The following is a 26,496-nucleotide window of genomic DNA, read 5'->3' on the forward strand; positions in this document are numbered from 1 at the left end:
CACCACTGAAAACAAAATCACTATAGTTAATACCCCTACACTTTCTCCCTTCATATTATCAACTACTAAATTATATAACAAGTATACATGGCTGAGTAGTAGTTAGTGTGTCTTGTAATTGTTAAGTATTGGTGCTCATTATCTCCAGTATGATGTTGCAAAGGGTTAATGGATGTTGCTTCTGTTGCGTAATTGTGGACCATCGCTTGACATTGTTTCTCAAGGTAAATTGTTATGTTATCATTGCTGGGTTTATGTTAGGTTAGTGTGTGTGTGTGTGTGTGTGTGTGTGTGTGTGTGTGTGTGTGTGTGTGTGTGGCCAGTAGTCGAAACAGTACACCCAGTCACACACACACACACACACGCACGCACGCATACGCACACACGCACATACCTCAGTGTCAGGTAAACTCCCCCCTTCACCTCTTGTCTACCTGACGGCATCTTTTTGTCTCCTTTTCCCGCAAAATCAAATTACTACTACTCCCTCCCTCCCCGTCCTCCTCCTCATTCCCCTTCCCTTCCCCCTCGTCTTCCTCCCCTCCTTTTGTCCTCCTCCTCTCCCTTCATCCTCTAACTCCTCCCTAACCTTCTCTTCCTACTCCTCCCCCTGACCGCATGTTTTTACCTCCTAGCCTCAGAGTTACATCATCACCTCCTCCTCCTAACCGCACTCCTTTGTTTTTTCCCCCCGAACAGAGTTGGAGCCGAGGTTGCGGATGGCGGTGGTGGTTGCGGCAACAGAACGGACGCTGGCGAGGCGGCTGCAATGCGTGGAGGAGGTGTACGGGCAACACCTGCGACGCCTCACCTCCGTCACCCATTACCAGTACGAGCTCCTCTTCGGCGGCGTCGCTCCTATACTGACGCAGTCCCAGGACCTGCTTACTAGGGTGGGTACTGTGGAGGGAAGGGCTTACTAGGGTGGGTACTGTGGAGGGAAGGTCTTACTAGGGTGGGTACTGTGGAGGGAAGGCGGGAGACACAAACACACACTGATGATGTCCTTGGCGTTCGTGAGGCCCTGGGCTAGAGTGGCCTTGGGAACGCCCGAGAAGTTAAGAAATATTTGAGGAATTTCTGAAGTAAACCACATTTTTCACTCACACACACACACACACACACACACACACACACACACAAGGCCAGCTCGAGGGCGTGGGAGTAAGGCCGTTGAGGTGGTGCCATCTTTGGACACCATCTGTTTTATGCCTGTCCCCCCCCCCCGCCCAGTACTCCGTGTGTGTGTGTGTGTGATTGTCTGCCATTTACATATGTGCATATACATACACACGTACATGTACAGTAGCTAAAACAACTAACTGTGCAGCTGGGGGTCGATATGCTCCGAAATTTTACGTGTGACTAGTGACAGCCTTCATATACCAAAATTTATCGTCCATGGTTCTCATATTGTTTCCCACAAAGTATACACAGATAGTTGTTTTAGCTACTGTACACACACACACACACACACACACACATAACTATCTTACTCGTATTATTACAGTATTATGAAACTAAAACAGTGTTCACTCAGGGGTTTAAGTTGTCCTGCGAGCAACCTGTAGGTGGTGATCGACCTTCATGAGAGCTTACACACAAGTCACAATATGTAGTAAACAAATAGAATAAAACCTGAGAGAGTTACCATCATGAATGCATCCTATAGTAGCTTCAGTTCTCTCTCCCGCACGCACGTTTATACACCTGGTGCGTCGCTCGTCCACCTGCTGCACCTGTATGGCATTAATAGGAGCCTCACCTGTGTGTACACTCCCACCATACCATACCTGGCCGTCTAGTGTTAACACCTGTGGGGCCGAGCCAACTAGTAGTAAGGTCACTGTTGATAAGAGCTCTCTCTCTCTCTCTCTCTCTCTCTCTCTCTCTCTCTCTCTCTCTCTCTCTCTCTCTCTCTCTCTCTCCCCCCTCGTACGACCTAGGTTATAGCTCCTATGTATAAAGGAATTAGACTTGTTTATTCGTTCCCCGTTTTGCCTTCTGTCACAGCTTGATGGAGGGTGGACAGTCAACACAGTCGTAAAGTTAAGTGTTAACAGTACCTCCCCCCTACACACCCCTCTCTCACCCAGTACACTACACCCAACTCAGTGCAGGTATACAACATACATAGACAGTACAAGTATACATACAAGTATACATGCAATAGATTCATACATACATAAAAGCCTACAGTAGATCCACCAGGGTAAGACATTAACATACGTAAGTGTGGAACCAACATTACTCGTGTTTGTATTACGTGTTGGGTCATGTATAGAGCTGTGTGCTGTTGTCTGCCTGTAGCTTGGTGTAAGGTCTCTGGGTTAGGGGTTACGGCTGGGTTAGGGGTTACGGCTGGGTTAGGGTTTACGGCTGGGTTAGGGTTTACGGCTGGGTTAGGGGTTACGGCTGGGTTAGGGGTTACAGCTGGGTTAGGGTTACGGCTGGGTTAGGGGGTTATGGCTGGGTTAGGGGGTTTGGCTGGGTTGGTTGCAGCTGGGTTAGTTGGGTTAGGGGTTACGGCTGGGTTAGGGGTTACAGCTGGGTTAGGGGTTACAGCTGGGTTGGGGTTATCTTGGGTTAGGGGTTATAGCTGGGTTAGGTGTTACAGCTGGGTTAGGGGTTACAGCTGGGTTAGGGGTTGGTTAGGGGTTATAGCTTGAGTTGGGTGTTACAGCGGCTGAGTTGGGGTTTGGAGTTGGGGTTACGGCTGGGTTAGGAGTTGCAGCTTCACCTCCGTCCAATTGTTGTTGTTGTTTATGTTATTGTTGTGGGTTAGAGGTGATTATTTTTTCCTGTACCTTTCTTCTTAAACTCTCCTTTCCTTTCTCATCCTTCCCTCTCTCCTTCTTACATTCCCCCCTCCCTCCTTCCACATTTCCATTTTTTCCTCCCCCCTCTCTTCCCTTTCCTCCTCTCCCCCTCTCCCTCTCATTTACTTCATCTATTATTTAATTTTCCATATAGTGTTATCAAATTGTCTTCCAGGTGTATTAATTAACGGTGTTCTTAATTAATATACAGGTAATCTAATCTAATTTTGTTTATTGGTTTTTCTCGTGTATTTTCAGTTGGAGGGGACCATAGCCACCTGGGACCCGGATGAGTCTTGTCTCGGTAAGTGTGTCTGTCTTATTGTGTTTACCTCGTGTGTGTGTGTCCGTCCGTCCGTCTGGTTAGTCTGCACATTATCTTGACAGTGTGGACAACGTTAATGCTGATGCGAAACTGGAGTCAACTGGCTCGAGTAGACCTGTTCCTCGTCCATATAGGTACACGGAGGGAGACTCTAGCCGTGGTGTGATAATTTGAATGAGCCACGGAACTAGAATGTGTCACCAACCTGGAGGTACTGATTAATTTTTCTACCTGTGTGTGGCAACGAGAGAACGCACAGTGCATACTATAAGTCGTAATAAGTGACCATCACGATACGTAAATCTCCTTAATGAAAAAAAAAATAATTGCTGACGTTTCTAGTATTGGGTTTACAGGCTCATGTCACCTTGCACAACCTCATGTTACCTTATACAGCCTCATGTTACCTTGCACAACCTCATGTTACCTTATACAGGCTCATGTCACCTTGCACAACCTCATGTTACCTTATACAGCCTCATGTTACCTTGCACAACCTCATGTTACCTTATACAGCCTCATGTCACCTTGCACAACCTCATGTTACCTTATACAGCCTCATGTCACCTCACTCAACCTTGTAATAATGGTTGCCCCTCGTGGTTGACTATTTGGCCCTCAGGCTACCCGGTCGTGAACCTGTTGACGGTGTACAAGCTGCCGCCGTGTGATCATGTGTCAAGAAATAACCCAGGAAGATCGGGCAGCTCGCCAACTGCACTGGCTAACCACTAAACCGTACCGCGATCCGCTAATCGATTATCTTCGAGGTTCACCATTACTGTCGCGTGGATAGGAGACGAATGGCGTAAAGAAACTCGCTCACAGTTGCACTTTGCCTGGGGGTCGAACCAGGGGCCACTCGCTTCTGAGGCAACAGGTGGGGCGTAGCAAGTAACAGGTGTGGGTGAAGCAGGAACAGGTGTGGGTGCAGCAGGTGAGGGGAGGGTGTAGCAATAGGCAGGAGGTGGACAAATAGTATCCCGAAGCGGACACCCCACTGGGCTCCACCCTCCATTATCATCACACACACACACACACACACACACACACACACACACGTAAATCAAACAATGCAAACGTTTTGCCCTGGGGGGAAAAACGTTCATATCGTGCTCAAGGTGACCAGACAGTAAACAATGCTCTATTCTTATTACTGTCGGATAAAAAGCGATAATTTTTCGAGGTGTCACCCCCAAACCCTGCAAACAATGTCACAGTTCTAGTACTAACGTAAGCAACCTAACGAGTACTGCTCATTCAAACAATACAAACACAAGCATCCTAGCAAGCACTGGACAATGCTAACAGTTCAAACGAGTCATTGATCCCGGCATCCTCGCAAGAACTGGACATGCTACCAGTACAAGCAGGGGGTAGGTTCTAGCACCACGACGAACATTATAACAAGCACTGGACATTCTACCTGAAAGACAAATCACTACTTTCGCCTCTAACACGGGGATGATTAAGCCTACTGGGTATTTTTGTGCAAGTCCCGCTAGATGGTAGGGTGGGGTGGGGTAGTTGAGGGGTGGTGAGGGGTGGGATAGTTAGGGGTACTGTGAGGTTGTGTGAGAAGGGGTAGTGAGAAGTTGGGTGTGGAGGGATGGAGACTGGGGGAGGGAGGGGGGGGAGGAATAGTTGTACTGGGCACGGAGCACACTGGTCCCGCTGTAGGGCAGAACGGAAGTAGAAGTAGACAACAAACTGGTAGAGAAAGGTCGTGGCGTGGCCTAGTGAGGTGGACGGGATGACTGAGGGCGTAGATAACATCCCATCGAGGAGTAAAAGACCCAGTAGAAAATATCCTACTGGCGGAAAATCCCATCAGCGAGATCACACAGGTGGGCAAGCACACATCAGCTGCTGGTGTTGTGGACTGCTACAGGAGCGGCCTGGAGACGTGTGGATTAAATAGGTGGATGAGCGTCTTATGGGTGTGAAGGGGGGAAGGAGGGAGGGAGAGAGAAATCAGGTAAATAGGAAGGTAATAGGTCACTGGGTATCTAAACTTGTCAAATGAAAGAAGTTGGTGGATGGATGGCTATAGGTACTGTACAGTAGTTGGTGATTGGGAAGGAGAGGAGAGGATAGGTGTGTGGGTAAGGGGGTGTAGCGGTGTGGGTGGGGTCTGTAGCGGTGTGGGTAGGGGTGTCAGCGGTGTGGAGTGAGGTGTAGCGGTGTGGGTGGGGTGTAGCGGTGTGGGTGGGGTGTGGGTGTGTGGGTGGGGTTGGTGTGGGTGGGGGTGTGGCGGTGTGGGTGGGGTGTGGTGTGGGTGGTGGGTGCTGTGTGTGGGTGGGGTGTGGCGGTGTGGGTGGGGGTGTCAGCGGTGTGGGTGGGGTGTGGCGGTGTGGGTGGGGGTGTGGTGTGGGGTGGGGGTGTGGCCGGTGTGGGTGGGGAGTTAGCCCCGGTGTGGGTGGGGTGTGGTGTGGGTGGGGGTGTGTGTGGGTGGGGGTTGTGGCGGGTGTGGGTGGGGTGTGGCGGTGTGGGTGGGGTTGTGGTGTGGGTGGGGATTAGCCAGCGGTGTGGGTAGGGGTGTAGCGGTGTGGGTAGGGGGTGTAGTTTTATGAGGGTGGGCACTGTTGTTCTACTGGTCGGAGTAGGTCGGGGTGGTGGTGGGGGGTGAGGGTGTTGAGGTCGTGGTGAGAGTGGTGGGGGTCCCTTACTATGCAAGTCATGTGTGGTTGTGGTGGTGGGTAGTCTAACAGGCACTGGTGTGTGTGTGTGTGTACATTTAAAGAAGTGTGCCAACCACCCCATACTCTTGCTGCCTCTCGCCGCCTACCTCATTATCAACAACCACTACCTTCACTCACCCATCGCCCTGTCTCACCCACCACCACCACACTCCTCCACCAATGGCTTCTCACTCTCCAAGCTAAACACCACATGACCACATATGCTGCTTGTGTAAAGATACGCATCGGTGGACTATACCTTACCTCTACCATACCTGTCCCTTCCTACCATGCCTCTCCCTTCCTATACCATACTGTACTACTAACCAAACAAACAAAGAAACCACCCAACCATAAACTCCTGTACTATATCCAGGTTTAGCACGATAACCTTCAGGATTATATAATTCAGGTACAGTAATTGGTATTCAAGCGTACACCTTCAGGAGTTTCCATTTGGGTGACGGTATCCTGGAAGTCGCTCCTTAATACCTGTTATTGAGGTGAGGAAAAGTTAATTAAGAAGAAATACCTGTTTATTTACCATACAGGTGTTTTTTGGGGGAGGGGGGGGGCAATTAGGTTCACGTCCTTATAACAGGTAGTGAGAATGTCATAATAGGTGAGGTTGTTAAATATTTTTTACTCTACCTGGTTATATAGAATCGGATACTCTTATAAAGGTAATTATTAGGTTCTATATCCCCGGTGTGTTAAAATGGTGTTGACTGCTGCTTACAAGTGACCAGACCTGTTGAACCTAATCACAGCCGAGTCAAGGTGGCGTGATAACCTATATTTAGTTAGATTTGTGTCTATTAATGGCTAAATCCAGTCATTTTTAACGTTATAACGGGGAAGCCTTAACCTCAATATGCCCAAGTGGACCCTAACTATACTGTGTGTTTTGTGTTGAACCTTCAGCTCGATGTATTGAAGTTGTGTGGAATGTTTGATATAATCTCTCTCTCTCTCTCTCTCTCTCTCTCTCTCTCTCTCTCTCTCTCTCTCTCTCTCTCTCTCTGGTGTGTGTGTTGGTACAGTGGTGTGTCTGTCGGCTTCACCTCACCAAGGGCCGAAGGGAGAGACTCGCATCAACATGGGAATGCAGCAACCTAGATATACCCTTGACACACACACACACACACACACCAAATGAGAGTTGAAGAGTTGTAAATAAGTTTTTTTTTTCTTAATTATTAATGTAAATAAACAAAATATAAATAACACAGACCTTTATCGACTTGCCGGGGTTAGGTTAGGTTAGGTTAGGTTAGATTTGGTTAGGTAAGGTTAGATTAAGTTTGGTTTGGTTAGATTAGGTTAGGTTTGGCATTATCTTGAACTCGTATCTGTCCTGTGTAAATGGTCACGTATCCATCAGCGGCTTGTAGTGTCTGTCTCTGTCTGTCGTTTAACAAGTGGCGAAATTTATCTCAATTTTCTCCCCGGTTTACTTCACTACATCAAAGTGTGTATAAGTAGGACCTGTGTAGTGGAGGAGGCTCTTGAGGGTATACTCCACATCATTGGCTCCTCGTTCTTGTCCAATCACCGTAAATCTTCTTGTATTCTTATCCAATCAGCATCAAGGTGCCTGTGTCTTTATAGCCAATGAGCGTCAAGGCTGTTGTGTTCTTATCCAGATTGCGGGGGATTGGTTGCTTTCCCTCTCAATTTAAAACATAAAAATGGTGTTATTTAGCCAATCACGATCGAGAAACATGTGTTATCAGCCAATCAGGTTAGAGACGGAAGCATCCTTCGACCCTATATGTCCTTGGCAACGTACATGGGAGGGGGGGGAGGAAGTGGTCAAGTTTTATGTAGAACAAAGAAAATTGATGTTACTTTACCTTACCACACCACACGACACCACACCACTCCACACCACACCACTCCACACCACACCACACCACACCACCCACACCACACCACCACACCACACACACCCTCCACACCCCCACACACCCCACCACCCCACCACCTCCTCCCTCCCTCCCTCCCTCCCACCACACCCACACCACCCACACCACACTCCCCTCCACTCCACTCCACCACACCACACCACACCACACCTGAAAACTTACCTGTAGTACAAGGATCCCAGGTAAAAGGAAGCGTTGAACCAGGAACCTCACACCTGGAGTCACGAGTCAAACACTTGAGACTACCAGGGTGAAGGAGAGAACACAAATAATGTAAGAGGGTAAATGAAGAGCCGGAAATGTAACCCTTCAACAACTGTGGATATCTTGAGGGTGTTCCTGTGTCCGGAGGGTCATGACTTGTGCCTGGATCAGAGAGGGGGGAGGGAGAGAGAGAGGAGGGAGAGAGAGAGGGGGGAGGGAGAGAGAGAGAGATGGGAGAGAGGGAGGGTGAGAGAGGAGACAGAAGGGATTACCTGAAGATTAGACATCCCAGTTGACCTCACCTGAAAATTAACCATCCAAATGCTAACCTAACCTAACCTAACAGTAACTCATAATCTCTCTCACTTAATTAAAACCGATTTGGCGGAAGGTGTTAGACCCGTGTATCCAGATTTTTTGGGGGAATATTAATTAGTTTGACGGTCAGGTAAACAAATTCGCCAACTGAGACAACATTACTCGTTACACCTGGTGGCAAACACTATTCGTTACACCTGGTGGCAAACAATACTCGTTATACCAGAATAAATTATAAACAAGACACGTGCTGAGTACATTAGCCGGGGGGGGGGGGTTAGGTTTGAGGGATGACTGGCACTTGTATTATTTTTTTGTATTTAATTTAACATTTTGTGTGTGTGTTTGAATGGATGTTTTCCTTACCTGCTTTTATAACTTGATGATTATTTCCCCCACGCGTATTGTACTGCAGTCTCTTGTATTGTTACCACGATTGTTTTTTATTAGGCACGGGTCAATAATATATACAGGGCACGACAAAGACGGGGTTGATACAGTCATAGTGAAGGCGTCTCTTCTAATTTGTGTTTCCATGGCTTCGGACGCAGTTGATTGTTTACTTTACTATAAAATCAGTTACTTGTTAATCTATAGTCAACAACACACGACTACAATGATGTATTGTGATCAGGTCAACTATGGTGGCAAACTGTCAGAACTTGTGGTGGTCCCCCGCGGCGTGATGCAAGGCTGTGTACTGGCACCTTGTTTGTTCAGTCTGTTCTTCCCAGCGGTAACTGTTAAAAAAGCCACAGGAGGATCTAACGATGATTACATTGGCTTCCCATCATGTAGGAGAGAGAGCGAGTATAGTGTTAAGATAAAAACTCCTCCTCAAGCTCCTGTAACTGATAATGTATTCATCTCAGCTCTCACTAAGGTCGTCTTGGCTTATTCGACCAACTAGTTGTTCACCTCTGCCAAAATATTCAGCTTGGCTATTAATGGCTGAGGTTACCCGGCGCCTAGTGTGGACCATCTGAGTTATTATAACACATGACAAAACACTTCCAGATGTCATAAAAGTTCCGCCTGTCTGTGAAAAGGCAATTTGTCATCTTCAGCGGCAAACAACTTAATGCCACGGTAGACTTCTGAATCATTAACACCAATATTATATTTAGCCGCTGATAGAAACAAGTACAAGTGACGGAGCGCTGCAGAAAAATAGCAGAAATTTCCATCATCACATCTGTAACTCCCACAATTTTGCTCTGTGGTTTTGAAATCTGGTCAGGTAGCAGACGGGCCGCGAATATCCGCGTCATCCACATGTGTTGCTCTAAGATCTTCAGGTATCAATGGGGGATAATTATGTCAGGTATAATAGAGTAGACACGATGAAGGTATTTGCTATCCTCAAGGGCATTCAACCACACTGGACTGGTCATTGCAGTTGCATGCCTTATGACTGTTTGTCTAAACAAGTCTTGTATGGTGAGCTCACGCATGGAAAACGTTATAAGGATGGTCAGTGCCTTGGCTACCTCCACCCCTGAGAACCAGTCGACGCATCAGTGACACCGGGAGAACCTGTAGCTGAGGTTCTCACTGGAAAGTGGACCCCAGTTAACTCTTGAGACCTGTAGAAGATTAAGCTCCAAGCACCACGTCCAGGTGACTCCCGACGAACATACTCACACACACACACACACACTAATTAAATTGAAAACTCGTAAAGCAAAAGCTGATTTTCCAGTTTTGTGGCCAAGTGAAGCGAAGTCGACCTCGAAATCGAAAGTCGGAGAAAGAGGATGAACTAATTGTATTTATATAATCACACGAGTTAATTATACTTACATGAATGTAGGATTAACAGCTTGTGTTGACATAACCACAGGACCAGTCGATTGTGTTTACATCGTCACAGGATCAGCTGGTTGTGTTTACATCGTCACAGGATGCCGTCCCTGACCAGGCAGGCGTGACGGTTCAAGATGAAGAAGCAAGGAATGACGGGGCCCTGGGGGTGGTTACTACCGTCCATAAATAACACCATTGTTCACAACTTCTACATGTCCTCAGTCTGTGTTGATACAAGTAGTCGTTACAGTGAAGTGGGCGACAGGCAGAGTTAAATATTGACGTAAATAACCATCTAAGCTAAAATGTATCCAGGAAGACAATTACGCGGTGTAGGTAACGAAATACAGTATAATGATATCCAAATTTACTATAGTTACATAAGTGTAAAAACGTAATTTTTTGTAATAAGCGTAACGTTAAGGAAAGTACTGCTTCTAGATTTACTGATACTAATTTATTTTTTGTGAATGTTAAGTGTATTTTGGACTGCGCTGTAGACTGTAGAGGAAGCGTGTTGTAAGGCTTGTTGAGACGATGATCCGCGAGGTGGCTTAAGGAATTTAAAGTTATTATCATCATCATCATCATCGCTTCTCGCCCCGTGTGCCATTTCCCTGTGGTGGAGAGAGTTATAATTTCCCACACGTTGACCATCAACCAGGCCACGACACCTGCTGTGGGAGGCTCCTGACCTCCACGTGTGGGGCTCACTAGGTTCTTGACCTCCACGTGTGGGGCTCACTAGGTTCTTGACCTCCACCATGTGGGGCTCACTAGGTTCTTGACCTCCACGTGTGGGGCTCACTAGGTTCTTGACCTCCACGTGTGGGACTCACTAGGTTCTTGACCTCCACGTGTGGGACTCACTAGGTTCTTGACCTCCACGTGTGGGACTCACTAGGTTCTTGACCTCCATGTGTGGGGCTCGCTAGGTTCTTGACCTCCAGGTGTGGGGCTCGCTAGGTTCTTGACCTCCATGTGTGGGGCTCGCTAGGTTCTTGACCTCCAGCTATACATCACACCCCTGTGAGCCAATCAAGCCTAAACAGGAACCACGGGCTGATGTACAACAAAGCAAGATCATTTACTTATAGTTTAAACAGCTGTACACACGCCTGCCTGCACACACGCGCCATAGGCAGAGTAGCTACATGCACGGCGAATTAATTGCATTTATGACGCAGGTGTACACACCAAGACCCCGCGGCAGGTGTTGACGCAGTGCAGGTGCCCGGGGCGAGTCTCATTTGACAAGGTGCTGAACTCGGGTGGATGTCAGGGAGAGAGAGAGAGAGAGAGAGAGAGATGGTAGTCAAAATGGCGTCAAACCTTCACCGAGACGTTACCGAGCACCAAGACACCACCAGAAGACAATGCCGTGACTCATCCTGACGGCGGCCGTGAAGGTGTCCTTAGTGTAATGACTTCAAAGTGGCATTGAAATTGAGGTAATGACGCAGACGATTACCTTAATGAAGACGATGACGAGTTTGGACTCTTAACCTACCCCCCACCCCCCCTCCTCCACTACACCCACCCACTCGACTCTCTCTCTCTCTCTCTCTCTCTCTCTCGTATCGTTGCGCTATTGTATAATTATGATAAATGTAGGTAATAATGGTGAATATTTTTTGTACTAGTTTTAAAAGGTTTTCAAACTGTCTCATGTACTTGTTTATTGAGGTTTATTATTTTTTTATTTTTGTTTATTTTTTGACAGTCGAGGAATTTAATATTTGTCTGATTTTTTATTTGTTTTTTATTTATAGAACAAAGTTGTCATCCTTCTAATATGTGGACACAGACACACACACACACAGACACACACACACACACAGACACACACACACACAGACACACACACACACACACACAGACACACACACAGACACACACACACACACACACAGACACACACACAGACACAGACACACACACACAGACACAGACACACAGACACACACACAGACACACAGACACACACACAGACACACACACACACACACACACACAGACACACACACACAGACACACACACACACACACACAGACACACACACAGACACACACACACAGACACACACACACACACACACACACACAGACACACACACAGACACACACACACACAGACACACACACACACACACAGACACACACACAGACACACACACACACACACACACACACAGACACACACACACACACACACACACACACACAGACACACACACACACACAGACACACACATAGACACACACACAGACACACAGACACACACAGACACACACACACACACACACACACAGACACACACACACGAAGTCTAATTTGTACAGAAATAAAGTGATGTTGATTAGCTGGTCGCCATTAACTGATTTAGCATGACTATTCGATTTCTTCTGTGACATCACTTCTTGCTGACTTCATTCCTAAGATGTTTGAGCATGACATCGTTTGTTTAAGCCCAAAGCTCTGATTGGTTCATTACTTGACGACATGGGTTGAGAGCAGCAGTCATGTAAACTCTTTTTTATGGCACTTAACTCGATCGCTGCTACACCCGGTAATCCAAGTAACCTAACCTTCACGATCAATTGAATTTAACGGACGATAACACTTGTCTGAGGCGATAATAATGACGTCAGCTTCACCATGACAACAGTGACGTCAACTAATCTCCTCCAATCAGTGTGTGTGTGACGTCAACTAATCTCATCCAATCAGTGTGTGGACAATCAGGTAAGCCATGATAGATACTTTACAACCCGTCAAATGATATATCCAACAGGTAAAAAATTCCTCTAAGAATTTTACGAGCAAGTTGTGGTAACGATATATATTTTTTGGATATACTTTGGGTAATTTTCTCTCTCTCTCTCTCTCTCTCTCTCTCTCTCTCTCTCTCTCTCTCTCTCTCTCTCCAAAAATAATTATAATAGTAATAATCAAAACAATTAGATAACCTTTACTTGTCCTTCCTGGGATGGTTATTTATATCAGCGTAAAGAAACAGTCTTCTTCCTCCTCCTCTTCTGCCGCCTCTTCCTCCTCCTTCGCTTCTTCCTCCTTGTCTTCCTCTCCTCCTCCTCCTCCTCCTCTTTCTCTTCTCTTCTTCCTTCTACGTATCTCCCTTCACCTCTTCATTATTATGATCTTACTCTTCCTGCTTTCTTATTTTCATCTTCCTCTCCTCCCTCTTTCTTTAGTTCCTCCTGCACCTCCTCCTCCTCCTGATCTCCCTCATTACCTTCTTGTCTCTACACTATAATCTCCTTCCTCCCTCCTCCTCTTTCTCAATCTTCCTTACTCCTCCTCCTCCTTTCATCTTCCTTCCTCCTCTCTCATTATCTTCTCTCTCCTCATTATCTCCCTCCCCATTATCTTCCTCCTCCCCCATTATCTTCCTCCTTCTTCCTCCTCCCCCCTCATCTTCCTCCTCCCCCTAATTATCTTCCTCCTCTCCTCATTATCTTCCTCCTCCCCATTATCTTCCTCCTCCCCTAATTATCTTCCTCCTCCCCTCTCATTATCTTCTTGTCTCTACACCATTCCACCTCCCTTCTCCTCCCCCCTCTCCTTCACCTCTTTCTCCATCTTCCTCCCCCCTCCTCTTCCTCCCTCCTCCCCCCTCCTTCCTCTTCCCCTCCTTCCTCCTCCCCTCCTTCCCCTCCCCTCCTTCCTCCTCCCCTCATTATCTTCCTCCTCTCCTCATTATCTCCTCCCCATTATCTTCCTCCTCCCTCATTATCTTCCTCCTCCCCTCTCATTATCTTCTTGTTTCTACACCATTTCCACCTCCCTTCTCCTCCCCTCTCCTTCACCTCTTTCTCCATCTTCCTCCCCCCCCCCTCCTTCCTCTTCCCCCTCTTCCTCCCCCCTCCTTCCTCCTCCCCCTCCTTCCTCCTCCCCTCCTTCCTCCTCCCCCCATTATCTTCCTCCTCCCCCCTCATCATCCTCCCCCCTCATTATCTTCCTGTATCTTCACCATTTCCTTCTCAACACAACAGCTGCTCGCGGCGTTCATCACACCTACACTACAATCACACTCTGTTACCGCCGCCGCCCGCCCCCAACTAGACGGTAATGCGGTTAATACTAATGGTTTATCACTCCAGTTTTACCTCTAGTGTGACGGCCTTAATGATATTAGATCAGGTTTAATGGTTTGTTGTGTTTTAGGTTTTTTTTGTGGTGGTGTGTGTGTGGGATATAAAACTTCAAGTAATAAAGGGGGGGAGGTAGAGAGAGGGAGGAAGAGGTAAACAAAGAGAGGGGGGGAGGGGGAGGGGGGGCGGATGTCTCCAGCTTATCGTTCTCGGGGTTGTTATGGCGTAACCACTGAAAATTAACTCAATTTGAACCTTCCCAACACAACATAAATGGTGGACGAGACGTGACGATACGTTAACTGTCCATCACAGGGAAAATAAACGTGTATATACAGCAATATACATTATATACGGACGTGACTGTTTATATTAGGTAGTAGTGGTCCTCTCTCCTCCGGTAAATGGTTTGTGTGAGAGAGAGAGAGAGAGAGAGAGAGAGAGAGAGAGAGAGAGATTCACATTACTCGTGACTTTATTAATCTTGTTGTCAATGTAATTAATTCAGGTTCGTAAGATAAGTTATCACGTGTGTACGATACTTAAGGCTGTAAGACGTGTGTGTGTCGCTTGGGTATATAACAGTGTATGGGTGTAGTCGATACATGGGGTTGTACACAGTGTCTAGGGATATATGTATCATGGGGAAGGGAAGGTGTGCCGTGGGGGGAAGGAACTATTATGGGGAGGTGCTACGTGAGGGGGCGCTATATACCCCACACTCAAGGAACACAACATAACGTCCACAGTGGGAAGAACACACACACACACACACACACACAGATTTGGTTTAATATAAAATTTTTGCGGTGTGTGTGTGTGAGGCGCTATGTACTATGGCTCCGTGTAGCCAAATTAAAGTGACCACAACGAGTACCTGTGGAAAGGTGTAGCCAATAAAGCCTTACCGAGAGACATACATATAGATGTGTTTTATGGCAAGACAGTGGCTCATCAACCAACATTTATGGCTGAAATTATCCACGGCCTCGGGTTCTTGATATTTATCGAATTTAATGTGTGTTTTTGTGGGGTTTGTGAACTGAATAAGGAATTAATTGAAAGAAAACGGATGCATGAAATTAAAGAAAATGTATTCGTATTTTTTTCAAGGGATACTGCTTGAAAATAAAAGAATGTGGTAATTTTGTTTTTTACTGTTGGTGGAACGAGAAAATTATATATGGTAAAAAAATGTAAATCGAAATGAAAGTCAAGTAGTTTTGGTGTAATTTTTCCGACATTTACAAGATGTTATTTATTTATTTATTTATTTATTGATGTTTTGTTAGGTTATAGTATCCCTAGCTTATAATAATAATAATAATAATAATAATATCGTCCTACATCATTCACTATTCAATTAATATACAGAATTTTACACTATTTCTTTCTTTTTTTAAGAGATAAAGAATTTGTTTGAGGGGATTTTTTTTTGGCTTAAATTTCCCGCCAAAATTACCTCAACACTCTTGCTCATTATGTAGTTGAGAAAGATTGAGGTTTTATCATCTATTACAGAATTATCTTTGTATCATTTAGCGTATTTTCCTGTAGTTGTTCTGACAGTTTATAACGAAATGCAGCGTTCGTGAGCAACAACCCTACGAGTAGTGAGTGTTGGCAGTCATTGGTGGAGGTGTATTAGGAGAGGGTGCAGGGACTTCTCTCTTTCCTGGAATATAAATAAATGTGTTATATCCCTGTACAGTTAGATTCGTGGGATAGGTTAGGTTAGGTTAGGTCCAGGTTAGAATAGGTTAGGTTAGGTCCAGGTTAGGTTAGGTTATATCCTCAAGGCCAGTGGTCCTCTAACTGAAGCGGCGGGAACCATCTTACTTCAATTAGACAAATAAAACATGGTAGTGGATATAACGGATACAGTACAAAGCTCTATAGAACAAAATAGTAACCTAATGGGTGGTAATAAATATTAATGTAATGTAAATTGTGTTTTACGTTCAACAATACACAAGGAATGGATTACTTATGAAATTCGAGACTGAATATCTTTGTATTTTTGTGAAGTCTGGTTCAAATTTATTTACATCTCCCATAAGTTCTGTTGTGTGGTTGTTGGGGGGCCTTGGGCGCAGGTCTTATTGTTTACATAAGTCTGTTGGCATCTTATTTCTCCCAAAGCTCCAACAATGACTTGGCTGTTTTGTGAGTGTTTCAGGATATTAATCTACAGGTCCAGGAACTACAAGTGTGTTCCAGCAGACCCCCCCCCCCCCTCAATATATAACTGATAATTACTGATAGCTTCTGCTTACAAAGAAAAAGATGTTATATAAATGAGAACAATATTTTCCTACTCTGAATCTCAGAGAAAATCAGGCTGTAAATTCCTAGTGTTATCGTTAAACTCTTTATATACCGTACAGTATTTGTGATGTTGTCGGCTGCCTGGCATAATGTTTCCCTGTTATAAACCGTAACATATTAGGTGTTTGGTGCATCAAGTGTTCAAACAGCGTTATCTTACCTTATCGGCCTAGTTGACCGCTCATAACATATTTTGGATGTTATGCTGGCCGCAAATATACATTAACTGGCCGCAAGCGGCCGCAAATGTGAGGGTTACGGTCTCCCTGATTTAGACGCTACAGTATTTTGGCAAATGAAAATGCATTTTATGCGAGCCACTTTGAGGCGTTCACACTGCACACATCTACTGTAGGTTCATAGAGGAAAATGGGAGTTAATAAGTTAAGGAGAACCTAGGTCTACTGTACAGCGGGTGGTAGTGACCGCTATACGTGGTCTGGACGTACTGGCCACAGGAACGGTGTGCATTTGTCACTACTTATTGAACCAGAGTAATCCAATTATATGAGGCTCCTCCACTGTGTATACCAGGCGGCGTGTGGGACCCAAGTAAACTCGCTATATATATATATATATATATATATATATATATATATATATATATATATATATATATATATATATATATATATATATATATATATATATATATATATATAGTTTTATTTTATGATGGGAATTATATACTTATTTTATTGTATTTTTTATTTATTATTCATATTTTTATTTATCTACTTTTGGATTTATTATTATTATTATTATTATTATTATTATTATTATTATTATTATTATTATTTCACTTGGCTGTTTATCTAAAGTTTTATTTTGTTTACCTCCCACAGGTCCGTTGTTCGTAGCTGAACTGTGGGAACAATATGAAGAGTACTTGGACCAGTACCAGGAGGCAGCCAGGTGAGTGTGTTAGAGCAGGCGAGTGTGTTAGAGCAGGCGAGTGTGTTAGAACAAGTGAGTGTGGTAGTCAGTGTCCCATTACCACCATATGCTGGGTCTTTGATAGTGCTGTGCTCATTGGGTATAGTGATTTATGTATGCTGATGGTGGAGGGAGGGAGGGGGTGGTAGAGGAAGGGAAGGGATGGCAGGTGGTTGCACGTAGGTGTGTGGTTAGATGTGTGCTTTTAAATTGCATGGGTTTGTGTGTGTATGTGTACGTGTGTGTGTGTAAAGGAAGCGGACACACACACACGCACACCAACACTGCCGCTGTGGTAATCTAATTCGCCATAAAGGTTGATTACCTGTATTATCTCACCTGTAATGTAGACGTTAGGAGCGTACACTCTCGACCTACATTATAAACTACACTACACTTAATGACGTTATATGCAAAGCTGGTGCGGCAGTAGGCAGGTCATTTTGCAGGGTTAGGTTAGGTTAGGTTGGGTTAGTTAAGGTTAGGTTAGGTTGGGTTAGTTAAGGTTAGGTTAGGTTGGGTTAGTTAAGGTTAGGTTAGGTTGGGTTAGTTAAGGTTAGGTTAGGTTGGGCTAGTTAAGGTTAGGTTAGGTTGGGTTAGTTAAGGTTAGGTTAGGTTGGGTTAGTTAAGGTTAGGTTAGGTTGGGTTAGTTAAGGTTAGGTTAGGTTAGGTTGGGTTAGTTAAGGTTGGGTTGTGTCAAGTTAGGTTAGTTTGGGTTAAGTCAGATTAGGTGAGGTTAAGATAAGTTAGATTAAAATAGGTTAGGTTAGTTAAGGTTAGGTTAGGTTGGGTTAGGTCAGATTAGGTTAGGTTAAGATAAGTTAGATTAAGATTGGTTAGGTTAGTTAAGGTTAGGTTAGGTTAGGTAGGGTTAAATTAGGGAAAAGATCAATAGTAGACTAAGGAGAGACTAACTTGAACGGGGACCTTACCATAGAGGCCCTTAATAGACTGAGTTCCATTACGAGATCACATTTAACGAAGTCCAGTTATTTGACGGGAAATTGTAAACTAGTGTCCCGATAAAGCTCAGGTATAGCGGCGGCGGCGTGATGTAGTGCTGATCGTACCTATGAATTATGTGTGAGCGAGTTTTAATGGAGATACTTAAAGCCGTGAGTTAAATTCCTGATGAGTTATCGCCTCGCTTTACCATTTCCGCCTCGGTAACCTCATGTGAGCAGCCTATAGAGTTCTAGCACTCAAAGCGATCAGGAGGTAAGGGACAGACAAGACAGACAGACAGACAGACAACCAGACAGACAGACACTTCTTGGTGGATAATAGTGAAAATGGTGCTCTGTTTTAATAATAATAATAATATTAATTAACGGTTTATTGAAAGAGCTTACATGGCAGCCAGAGGCTGAAAATATACTGATTACATGTTGGGGAATGGGTTGCGAATTACAAATAATGCTACAAGTGACACCATTGACACCGATAAGACATATAATAACTTAGATGGGGATCAGCTCAAACTACAGTTCATTTCAGCATAGTGACAGTGTAGGGAGCAGTGTTTACTGGGAGTGAATACACTGATTTATTACATGTTATTGATAATTTTTACAATGGTTGGGACTGGGCTGTTCTTATAGCGATCAGTTCGTGCACGTATGGGCTGGATGCGGTTGTGGTGTCGAACAGCAATTCTCGGACAGGGGATCTCAGGTGGTAGTAGGGGCCGGTGTCGGGGATGGTGTAGAAGCTTATGAATGTGTGTGTGTGTGTGTGTGTGTGTGTGTGTGTGTGTGTGTGTGTGTGTGTGTGTGTATATTAAGACTCGCCACCAATCATATTACCCTTTTATAATGCCCGGTATTCTGACGCGACGCGTTACAGGAAACGATTTATTTACAAAGATGATGACGTCATTTCCCTCATCACTTCCACCTGAGGATGTAAGGAGCTACACCCCCCCTCCCCTAAACTATCTCACTTAAACGACTACAGAAAAACGTAGGAGTTGGCCAAGTCAGCGACGAAATTGGCCCGACATCTTCTATACTCTGATGATATTGTCTCATTACTATAGTTATTTGAGGGGAGGTGAAGAGCTGCTTGGTTTGGTTAGGTTAGGTGAAAAGCTGTTTGGTTATGTTAGGTGAAAAGTTGTTTGGTTAGGTTAGGTGAAAAGCTGTTTGGTTAGGTTAGGTGAAGAGCTGTTTGGTTAGGTTAGGTAAAAAGTTGTTTGGTTAGGTTAGGTGAAAAGCTGTTTGGTTAGGTTAGGTGAAAAGTTGTTTGGTTAGGTTAGGTGAAAAGCTGTTTGGTTAGGTTAGGTGAAAAGCTGTTTGGTTAGGTTAGGTGAAAAGCTGTTTGGTTACGTAATCTTTGTGTTTTTGTCCTTTTTACTTATTTATTTGTCACATTCTTGTCGTGGTGATGCGTAGCACTGAAGAAACATGACCTTCACTCGTATGACCTTTGGGCTTCACCTCCTGTGACCTAAGGCTGAGGGGGTCAAGGCTCAGGTCATCATTGCTTCTCAGTTTATTACAGATGATAGCCACCGTGACTTCCGCTTTCATCTGGTTTTTTTTTACGACAATGAGATCATCTCCTTCAGTAGTGTGTGTGTGTGGCTGAATGCGTCCGACACCACACCCGCCTGAGACACAGACAGACAGACAGACAGACAGACAGACAACAATTGCCTTAACTACCTAAAGTGACTACAACACAGGATGCTACAAATGACAGCTTTTTTCTCAGCTTGGTCTTCGATTTCACGCTTGATAGATAAGTGAAAGCTGGTTCCCAAAGCTTGAGGGTCTGTTACTACGGAAACACCACACGTATTATTGAGCACTATACTTGACAATGTACCCCCCCCCCTCCATAAGTGGAATTAGGTACTCATTCAGAGATACTGTAAGTGATTTAAGTGCTCTGAGGTTCGAACCAGTGACTCGTAAGATAGGAGGTGAGTTTTGTATCCACTCAGCCTTCACAGTCTATATAGATAACTGTATAGGTATTTATTCAGTTGTCATATTAGTTCACATGGGTTTGGGATTTATATAAACAGTTTATGTATATGAGCAATGATAAAATACCTTAGCTAACCTAACCTTCTCCTCAAAGACTTAATTAATGATGGGAATATGTTGTGTAGCCTCAGTGTTTATGACTCAGTGGGGGACAACATAGTCACGAGGAGGACATGTTATAGGTGACACTGGTACCTCATGTAGTGGTGCCACATGATATGGGTGGTGTCACAGGCGAGACGGTAGGCCCCAGTTCACTCGCCTGTCCATCTTGTACCACCTGTTAAATCCCTCGGGCCTGTCTTATAAGTCGAAACAGTTGTGAATTTTTACTATTTTGTTACAAAAAAATACGAAGAACAGTTTTGTTTATCTCGGGGTGAGGTGGGTAGGGGGGTGAGGAGTGGGTAGGGGGGGTGTGGAGGGGGAGGGGGTGAGGAGGGACAAGAGGGTGGCAGGGGGTCTTTGGGTATTAATGCCCCTAATGCCGCTATACGGGGGGGACATGTGGTCGAGCTGATCTACAATGGTAGTCACTGTATCGCCTCCTCTCAACGCCTCACGTACACATAGTAGGTTATCGCGGGAATGAGAACGAGGGATCTTAAGGACGTGTGGTGTATGGGTGACGCTGTACTTGCTGAGGTGTGTGTGTGTGTGTGAAGGCGAGGGGTCGTGAAGGAACGTCAAGTAAACGTTTACATGTCGTATAGGGAAGATCTTGAGAAACGTCCGGCGTCTGTGTGAACATTACCAATAAGAAACGTTTGATGGACGTTCTGGGAAAGGGGTCCTGTGTGTGTGTGTGTGTGTGTGTCTTTCGAATAGAGGAAACATGGGAAGACTTCAAGTTGTACGTGTGATCGCTACCTGAGATGGTGGCGGTGCGTGTGCCAGGGTGAGCAGAGGGGTGGTGGAGTCGCTCGCTCTAACGTAGTTGATTGTGGCAGTTCACACCATTATCTGAGGCGCCTTGCTGGGCTACCACCTGCGCGTTCACAATTGAGTTTTAAGAGATTTGTGTGTGTGTGTGTGTGTGTGTTTCGGCTTTAAGGTTTTATTAGTATTAGCCTTAAGGTGATCAGACTTTAGCTTGAGAAGACTCCTGGTATAAAATATTAGACTGTGTTGCCCTAGACTTGGTTTAAGACAGTTTCAGCCTCATTTTGTGAATTTTAATCCAAACAGACTTTAACTATATGCCTTAAATTTTGTTCAAGACTTTGGGGGGGGGGGGAATCAGACTTTAATATATATAAACAATTTGATCCTCCTAAGGCTGATTCAGACTCTACTGAGATAGACTTCCAGCCCTTAATCCGACTTAGTTTAAAAAAAAAATTCGGCCTTAACCTGTTAATCTTGAGACTGAATTCTAAAGTCTTAAACTGAGAGAAAAAAAAAGACAATTTGTTTTAGTCACGAGTGCTTGTCTGGACGCGTGAGTTGGGTAGCAGAGTGCAATGAGGAGCTGGAGGCGTGAGATGGGCTGAGGTGGGTGAAGGAGGGACGGGAGGGAGGGAGGAGGGAGTTTATCTCAGTCAGGCAGTCAAGCAGGAAGTCAGTCAGTCAATCAGTCAATTAGAAAGTCAGGCAGTCAAGCAGGAAGAAAGTCAGTCAGAAAATTTATATTCTGGGGATCGAGGAAAATCGGAAACTCATAAGATCTCGTCGTTTCTCAAGATGGAAGGAGGAGGAAGAGGCGGAAGGAGAAATAAGAGGGAAAAGAGGAAGATGGAGTGGGAGAAGAAGGAGGTAAATAATGAGCTAATTACTTTGTTTGCATGTACCTTGATCACCTCACACACACACACACACACACACACACACACACACACACACACACACACATACTGAGCTTATACGCTGCAGTGGCTTATACGACCAAGGCCAAGTAATTTAAGACGATATACCCATAACATTATAAATCTATTGGTGTTAACAGTTAGTGAGGTCCTGTATACAGGTGAGGGAATGTGTGTTAGAGAGAATGGGGAGGTGGGGGGAGGTAAGGAGGGGTGGGGGAAGTGAGGGAAGGTGGGGGGAGGTAAGGAGGGAGGGGGGGTAAGGGAGGGGGGGTTAAGTAAAGGCAGGGAAGGGGAGGATAATTAGGAATAAATTGAAATAAATAAATATTACATTGCACCCGGAAAAAATATGGGATCACCTGAAGATTAGGCACCCCAGTTTATTTCATGTGATGATGAAACACCACAGCGCTGACCTACCCTACCCTACCCTACCCTACCCTACCCTACCCTACCCTACTCTACCCTACCCTAACCCCCTCTAGATAACGGCGTGAGGGTGTTTAACCATCAGGTGAAATAAACTTGGATTGCATAATTAATCTTCAGGTGATGCAAAAAATTGTCCTTCTCTGTAGGAAATTATTTACCACCGTCATCACCTGGGTATTAACATTCTTTTCTGCGTCTTGATTGGTCGCGCTGATTAGTGTTGCAACCCAATCAACGGTGACATTGATATCGGGAGGCGGCTATCGCATATGTCAGAGGGTAGAGGAATTATTGTTGGGTGTTAACAGGAAGAAGAAAAAACAATCCGTCGTAATTATGCAGTGTTTTGTTATCTTGAGGCGTTATCTCAGGGGTTATCTCTTGGGTGTGTTATCTTAAAGAGGTGGGGGGAGAGGGGGAGGTCATGATCAAGTGTTTAGTGTGTGTGGGAGATGGTCAACTCTCTACTAGGGTGTGGGAGACTTCGTTCGTTCTCTCTCTCTCTCTCTCTCTCTCTCTCTCTCTCTCTCTCTCTCTCTCTCTCTCTCTCTCTCTCTCTCTCTCTCTCTCTCTCTCTCTCATCACACCTCGTTAGGCCTACGTAATCAGTGAACAGTAATCCGATCCCGTTATAACGATCACCGCACGACTGGACACCTCGCTTACCTGGTGGAGGGAGGTGGGGGGGGTGTAGGGGAGGGAGGAGGGGGGATGGTCATCTATGTGTGGGCTACCTCCAGGTATGTAACTGCCCAGGACCTCGAGTGTCATACTAATAAGACTTACCGATTAGGACTTCAACTGTCAAGGCTTACCGTTCGACCTATTAGGCTTACCAATGATGCTTCCTAAACAACATATAGTAATAAGGCTTACCAATTAAGACTTGCCAGTAAACCGTCCAAATACGTCTTTTGCAGCAGGACTTACGAATAAAGAAGACTTACCAATTAAGACTTAACACTAAAACTTTCCAATTAGACTAGCCAACCATATGACAGCTGAATGATCGTACACCATCATCATCATCACTACATAAACAATAGACGCGTTGTTATATTTCTAGAGTGGGGGAAAAAAAGGTTGAACATCCGGATTATTGAGAATTCGAACAGATTGAGACTTAAAGGAAGAGATAAATAGGGGCGTGTTTTCTAATCCGTCATCACCGCCATCTGGGGCTGAGGAGAGGTTGACTGTATTCTCTAACTGAAGGGGTCATGTGTGTGTGTGTGTGTGTGTGTTTATTGTTGTAAGTTTTAATAATACACAGTGTAGTATCCTTTATGTATGTGCACTTACAATTAAATAACACACAAATTTTTTAATAATATACATTTAAATTACCTATGATGTGCGGGTGTATTTAAGAGTCCGTGCAATGTTTAATAGTTGCTATGAGTCCACGACAGAGAACTGACTAACGAATTGCGTGTAATGATCATGGCGTGTCAGTTAAGTTACCCATAAAAATCTCGAGGTTTTCTGTGAATTGACAATAACGTCCATTTTCTATGTTTTCTCAGCTATGTCGAATCAAGTATTTTTGTTTGGGTTTTAACGAGTCAACACTACTTATTTATAATATTTAAACATATTATAAGCAAAATACATGAAGCTATCTGTCGTTTCGTTACCGTCATATTTCACCCCCAAGAAAGAGACGGTAAACTAGGTCCTAATTTTTAGTAGTAGGTTAGTATATGCAGTATCTTACTGAACGTACTTAAAAGCGTTGAAGTACTGTAATACACATAAGACTTGACTACCTACGGACCCCTAAAGCCAAGGAACCAACATGAGTCACTTCCCAAGAGCCCCTCCACTGAGATACCATCGTCCCCCCCTCACTGTTTTTATCATTACATCAGCGAAGCTAACTGTTTGTTGCCTTGAGTGCCACAGAGATGGATGGGGAGGTGCTCAAGGTTTTAGTCCCGAGGTGTAGTTAAGATGTCTTCATGGTCATAGGATTTTTTTTATCAATACACTTAATTTTTTTTTATCATTGTTTACTTGTGCTGGACTATGTATATTGTTTTGTATGTATAGTTTATTAATATTTTGTATGTTTGTATTGTCTATGTACGTTACTTCATACTGAACTGTGTCTCTCTTCTCTCTCCTTCCCTACAGAGTCCTCCGGGAGAAGCACAACAACGATGAGGAGTTCGTGGCCCTGTGTAAACTGAGGCGAGGCGCGGCCAAGCACTCCCTCCCTCACCTCCTGCATTTACCGGTCAGTCTCTCTCTCTTTCTCTCTCTCTCTCTCTCTCTCTCTCTCTCTCTCCATACATCATTTGGTGGTTATCTCAATTCACCGATTAATTATTCAACCTATCTCGTTCACACCCCCTTCACTTCCCTAAGATTATCAGTACAGTATTTTGTTTTTCTCGCTTCATCTGATTTACTTAAGCACGTTTGGGTGACAGTGTTGCCATAGCAAACATTGGCAACACTCAAGGTTGTTTGGGGGGTGATGGTTGTTGTTGTCTGACTGGTGAGTTTTAATGTTTATTATTTATTGGAGTCGGAGAGCGATTGTTGTTTTCATATGTGTGTGTGTGTGTGTGTGTGTGTGTGTGTGTGTGTGTGCTTATAGATGAAGGCCTCAGGTGTGTGAGTAAATGTTTATGTTATCTAAATTACGAGAGAATTCAGTTTACTTCTTATTTAATTTATCATTGTCGCCTTGGTCACTGATCTCTGGACATAAACCTTAAGCTGGTTTATTTGGCTGTCATGGATTGCCTATGCTGTTTATGTATCATGTAGGTGTTAAAAGTGGCTGTCACTGAATAAAAATCGATCCGTCTTGGTGTAGATTGTGTTTCAAAAGATATCGTCGTTTTGCTTTTCATTAGTTTATTTATTACATTTCATTATCGTAATATATATTCAACTTATCTTTTTTTTAAATTTCGTATATCCCTTGTAAGCACACTATGTTGAGAACCTTAGTTACCCATAAAACGCTTGAGTAGTGAATAGAAGAAAACGTAAACCGGATCCATTTTCTGTGACAGTCTCTGAGGACAGGTGTGGATGTTTTTACCTGGAATATTTCTGCATTAACTCATTATCTTTTCATGAGATTGTCAAACCTTTGATGTTTTGCTAATGCCTGTATATCGGTCAGATGATCCCAAAGTATACGAGATAAAAGGTTTTCCATTAATTTGTTTCAGAGGAAGTGCCTGGCTTGTGTGTGTGTGTGTGTTTATCTGTATTTAAACAGTGACTGGTAACAGAATATAAATATTTGAACAAGAACTCCGGAAAAAAAGAATCTACGGATATCCTTTTTCCTTGTGGTGTACGCTGTTTGAATACTCTTTACGGGATTATATATTCTAACGATACCGATTTTTTTTTAAATTGGCGAGGAATTGGTATCTGTTATCACCGTGCAAGACGATAATTAGTTCTCGGTTGATTTTTAGTCATGGGTAAAGTACAGAGTCATGGAGTAAATATAAACATTAGCTATTTAATTTTTTTAATGGAGTAGCTATTGATCTTGGCTCGGCTCTCGATATATTCAAGCCAAGAGTGGTGAATACTTGGCCTGGGTACACTACCAACGGCCTTCACGCGCCAGAGGTCAATGTGATTGTGGTACGCATGCGCAGGGGGTCGCAGCGCCACATAGCTTGTAAACCATACTTCACCAGAGACCTTGAGGAGTTCCATTAGCATAAATTGGTTACTGTTTATTTAATTTCCTGTATCATTTGCGGTTATTGTGTACATTGGCAAAGTAGATAAAGTTTAGCTCGCAAAAATAGTCAGCCACTTTTCT

General features: G+C 44.4%; 1 protein-coding gene across 1 annotated transcript in view; it reads left to right on the forward strand.

Annotated features, from left to right (window-relative positions):
• Nucleotides 1-26,390, forward strand: part of LOC121858477 — a 38,407-nt gene extending 12,017 nt beyond the window's left edge. The window contains exons 2-7 of the mRNA XM_042354924.1: nucleotides 700-893; nucleotides 3,078-3,123; nucleotides 17,368-17,437; nucleotides 24,828-24,930; nucleotides 25,883-25,898; nucleotides 26,206-26,390. Of these exons, the coding sequence (XP_042210858.1) occupies nucleotides 700-893; nucleotides 3,078-3,123; nucleotides 17,368-17,437; nucleotides 24,828-24,930; nucleotides 25,883-25,898; nucleotides 26,206-26,390 (614 nt within the window). The remainder of the gene's footprint in view (nucleotides 1-699; nucleotides 894-3,077; nucleotides 3,124-17,367; nucleotides 17,438-24,827; nucleotides 24,931-25,882; nucleotides 25,899-26,205) is intronic.
• The last annotated feature ends 106 nt before the right edge of the window (nucleotides 26,391-26,496 follow it).

The sequence above is a fragment of the Homarus americanus genome, unplaced genomic scaffold (genome assembly GCF_018991925.1).
Source record: "Homarus americanus isolate GMGI-L3 unplaced genomic scaffold, GMGI_Hamer_2.0 scaffold57980, whole genome shotgun sequence".
NCBI classification, from domain to species: domain Eukaryota; kingdom Metazoa; phylum Arthropoda; class Malacostraca; order Decapoda; family Nephropidae; genus Homarus; species Homarus americanus.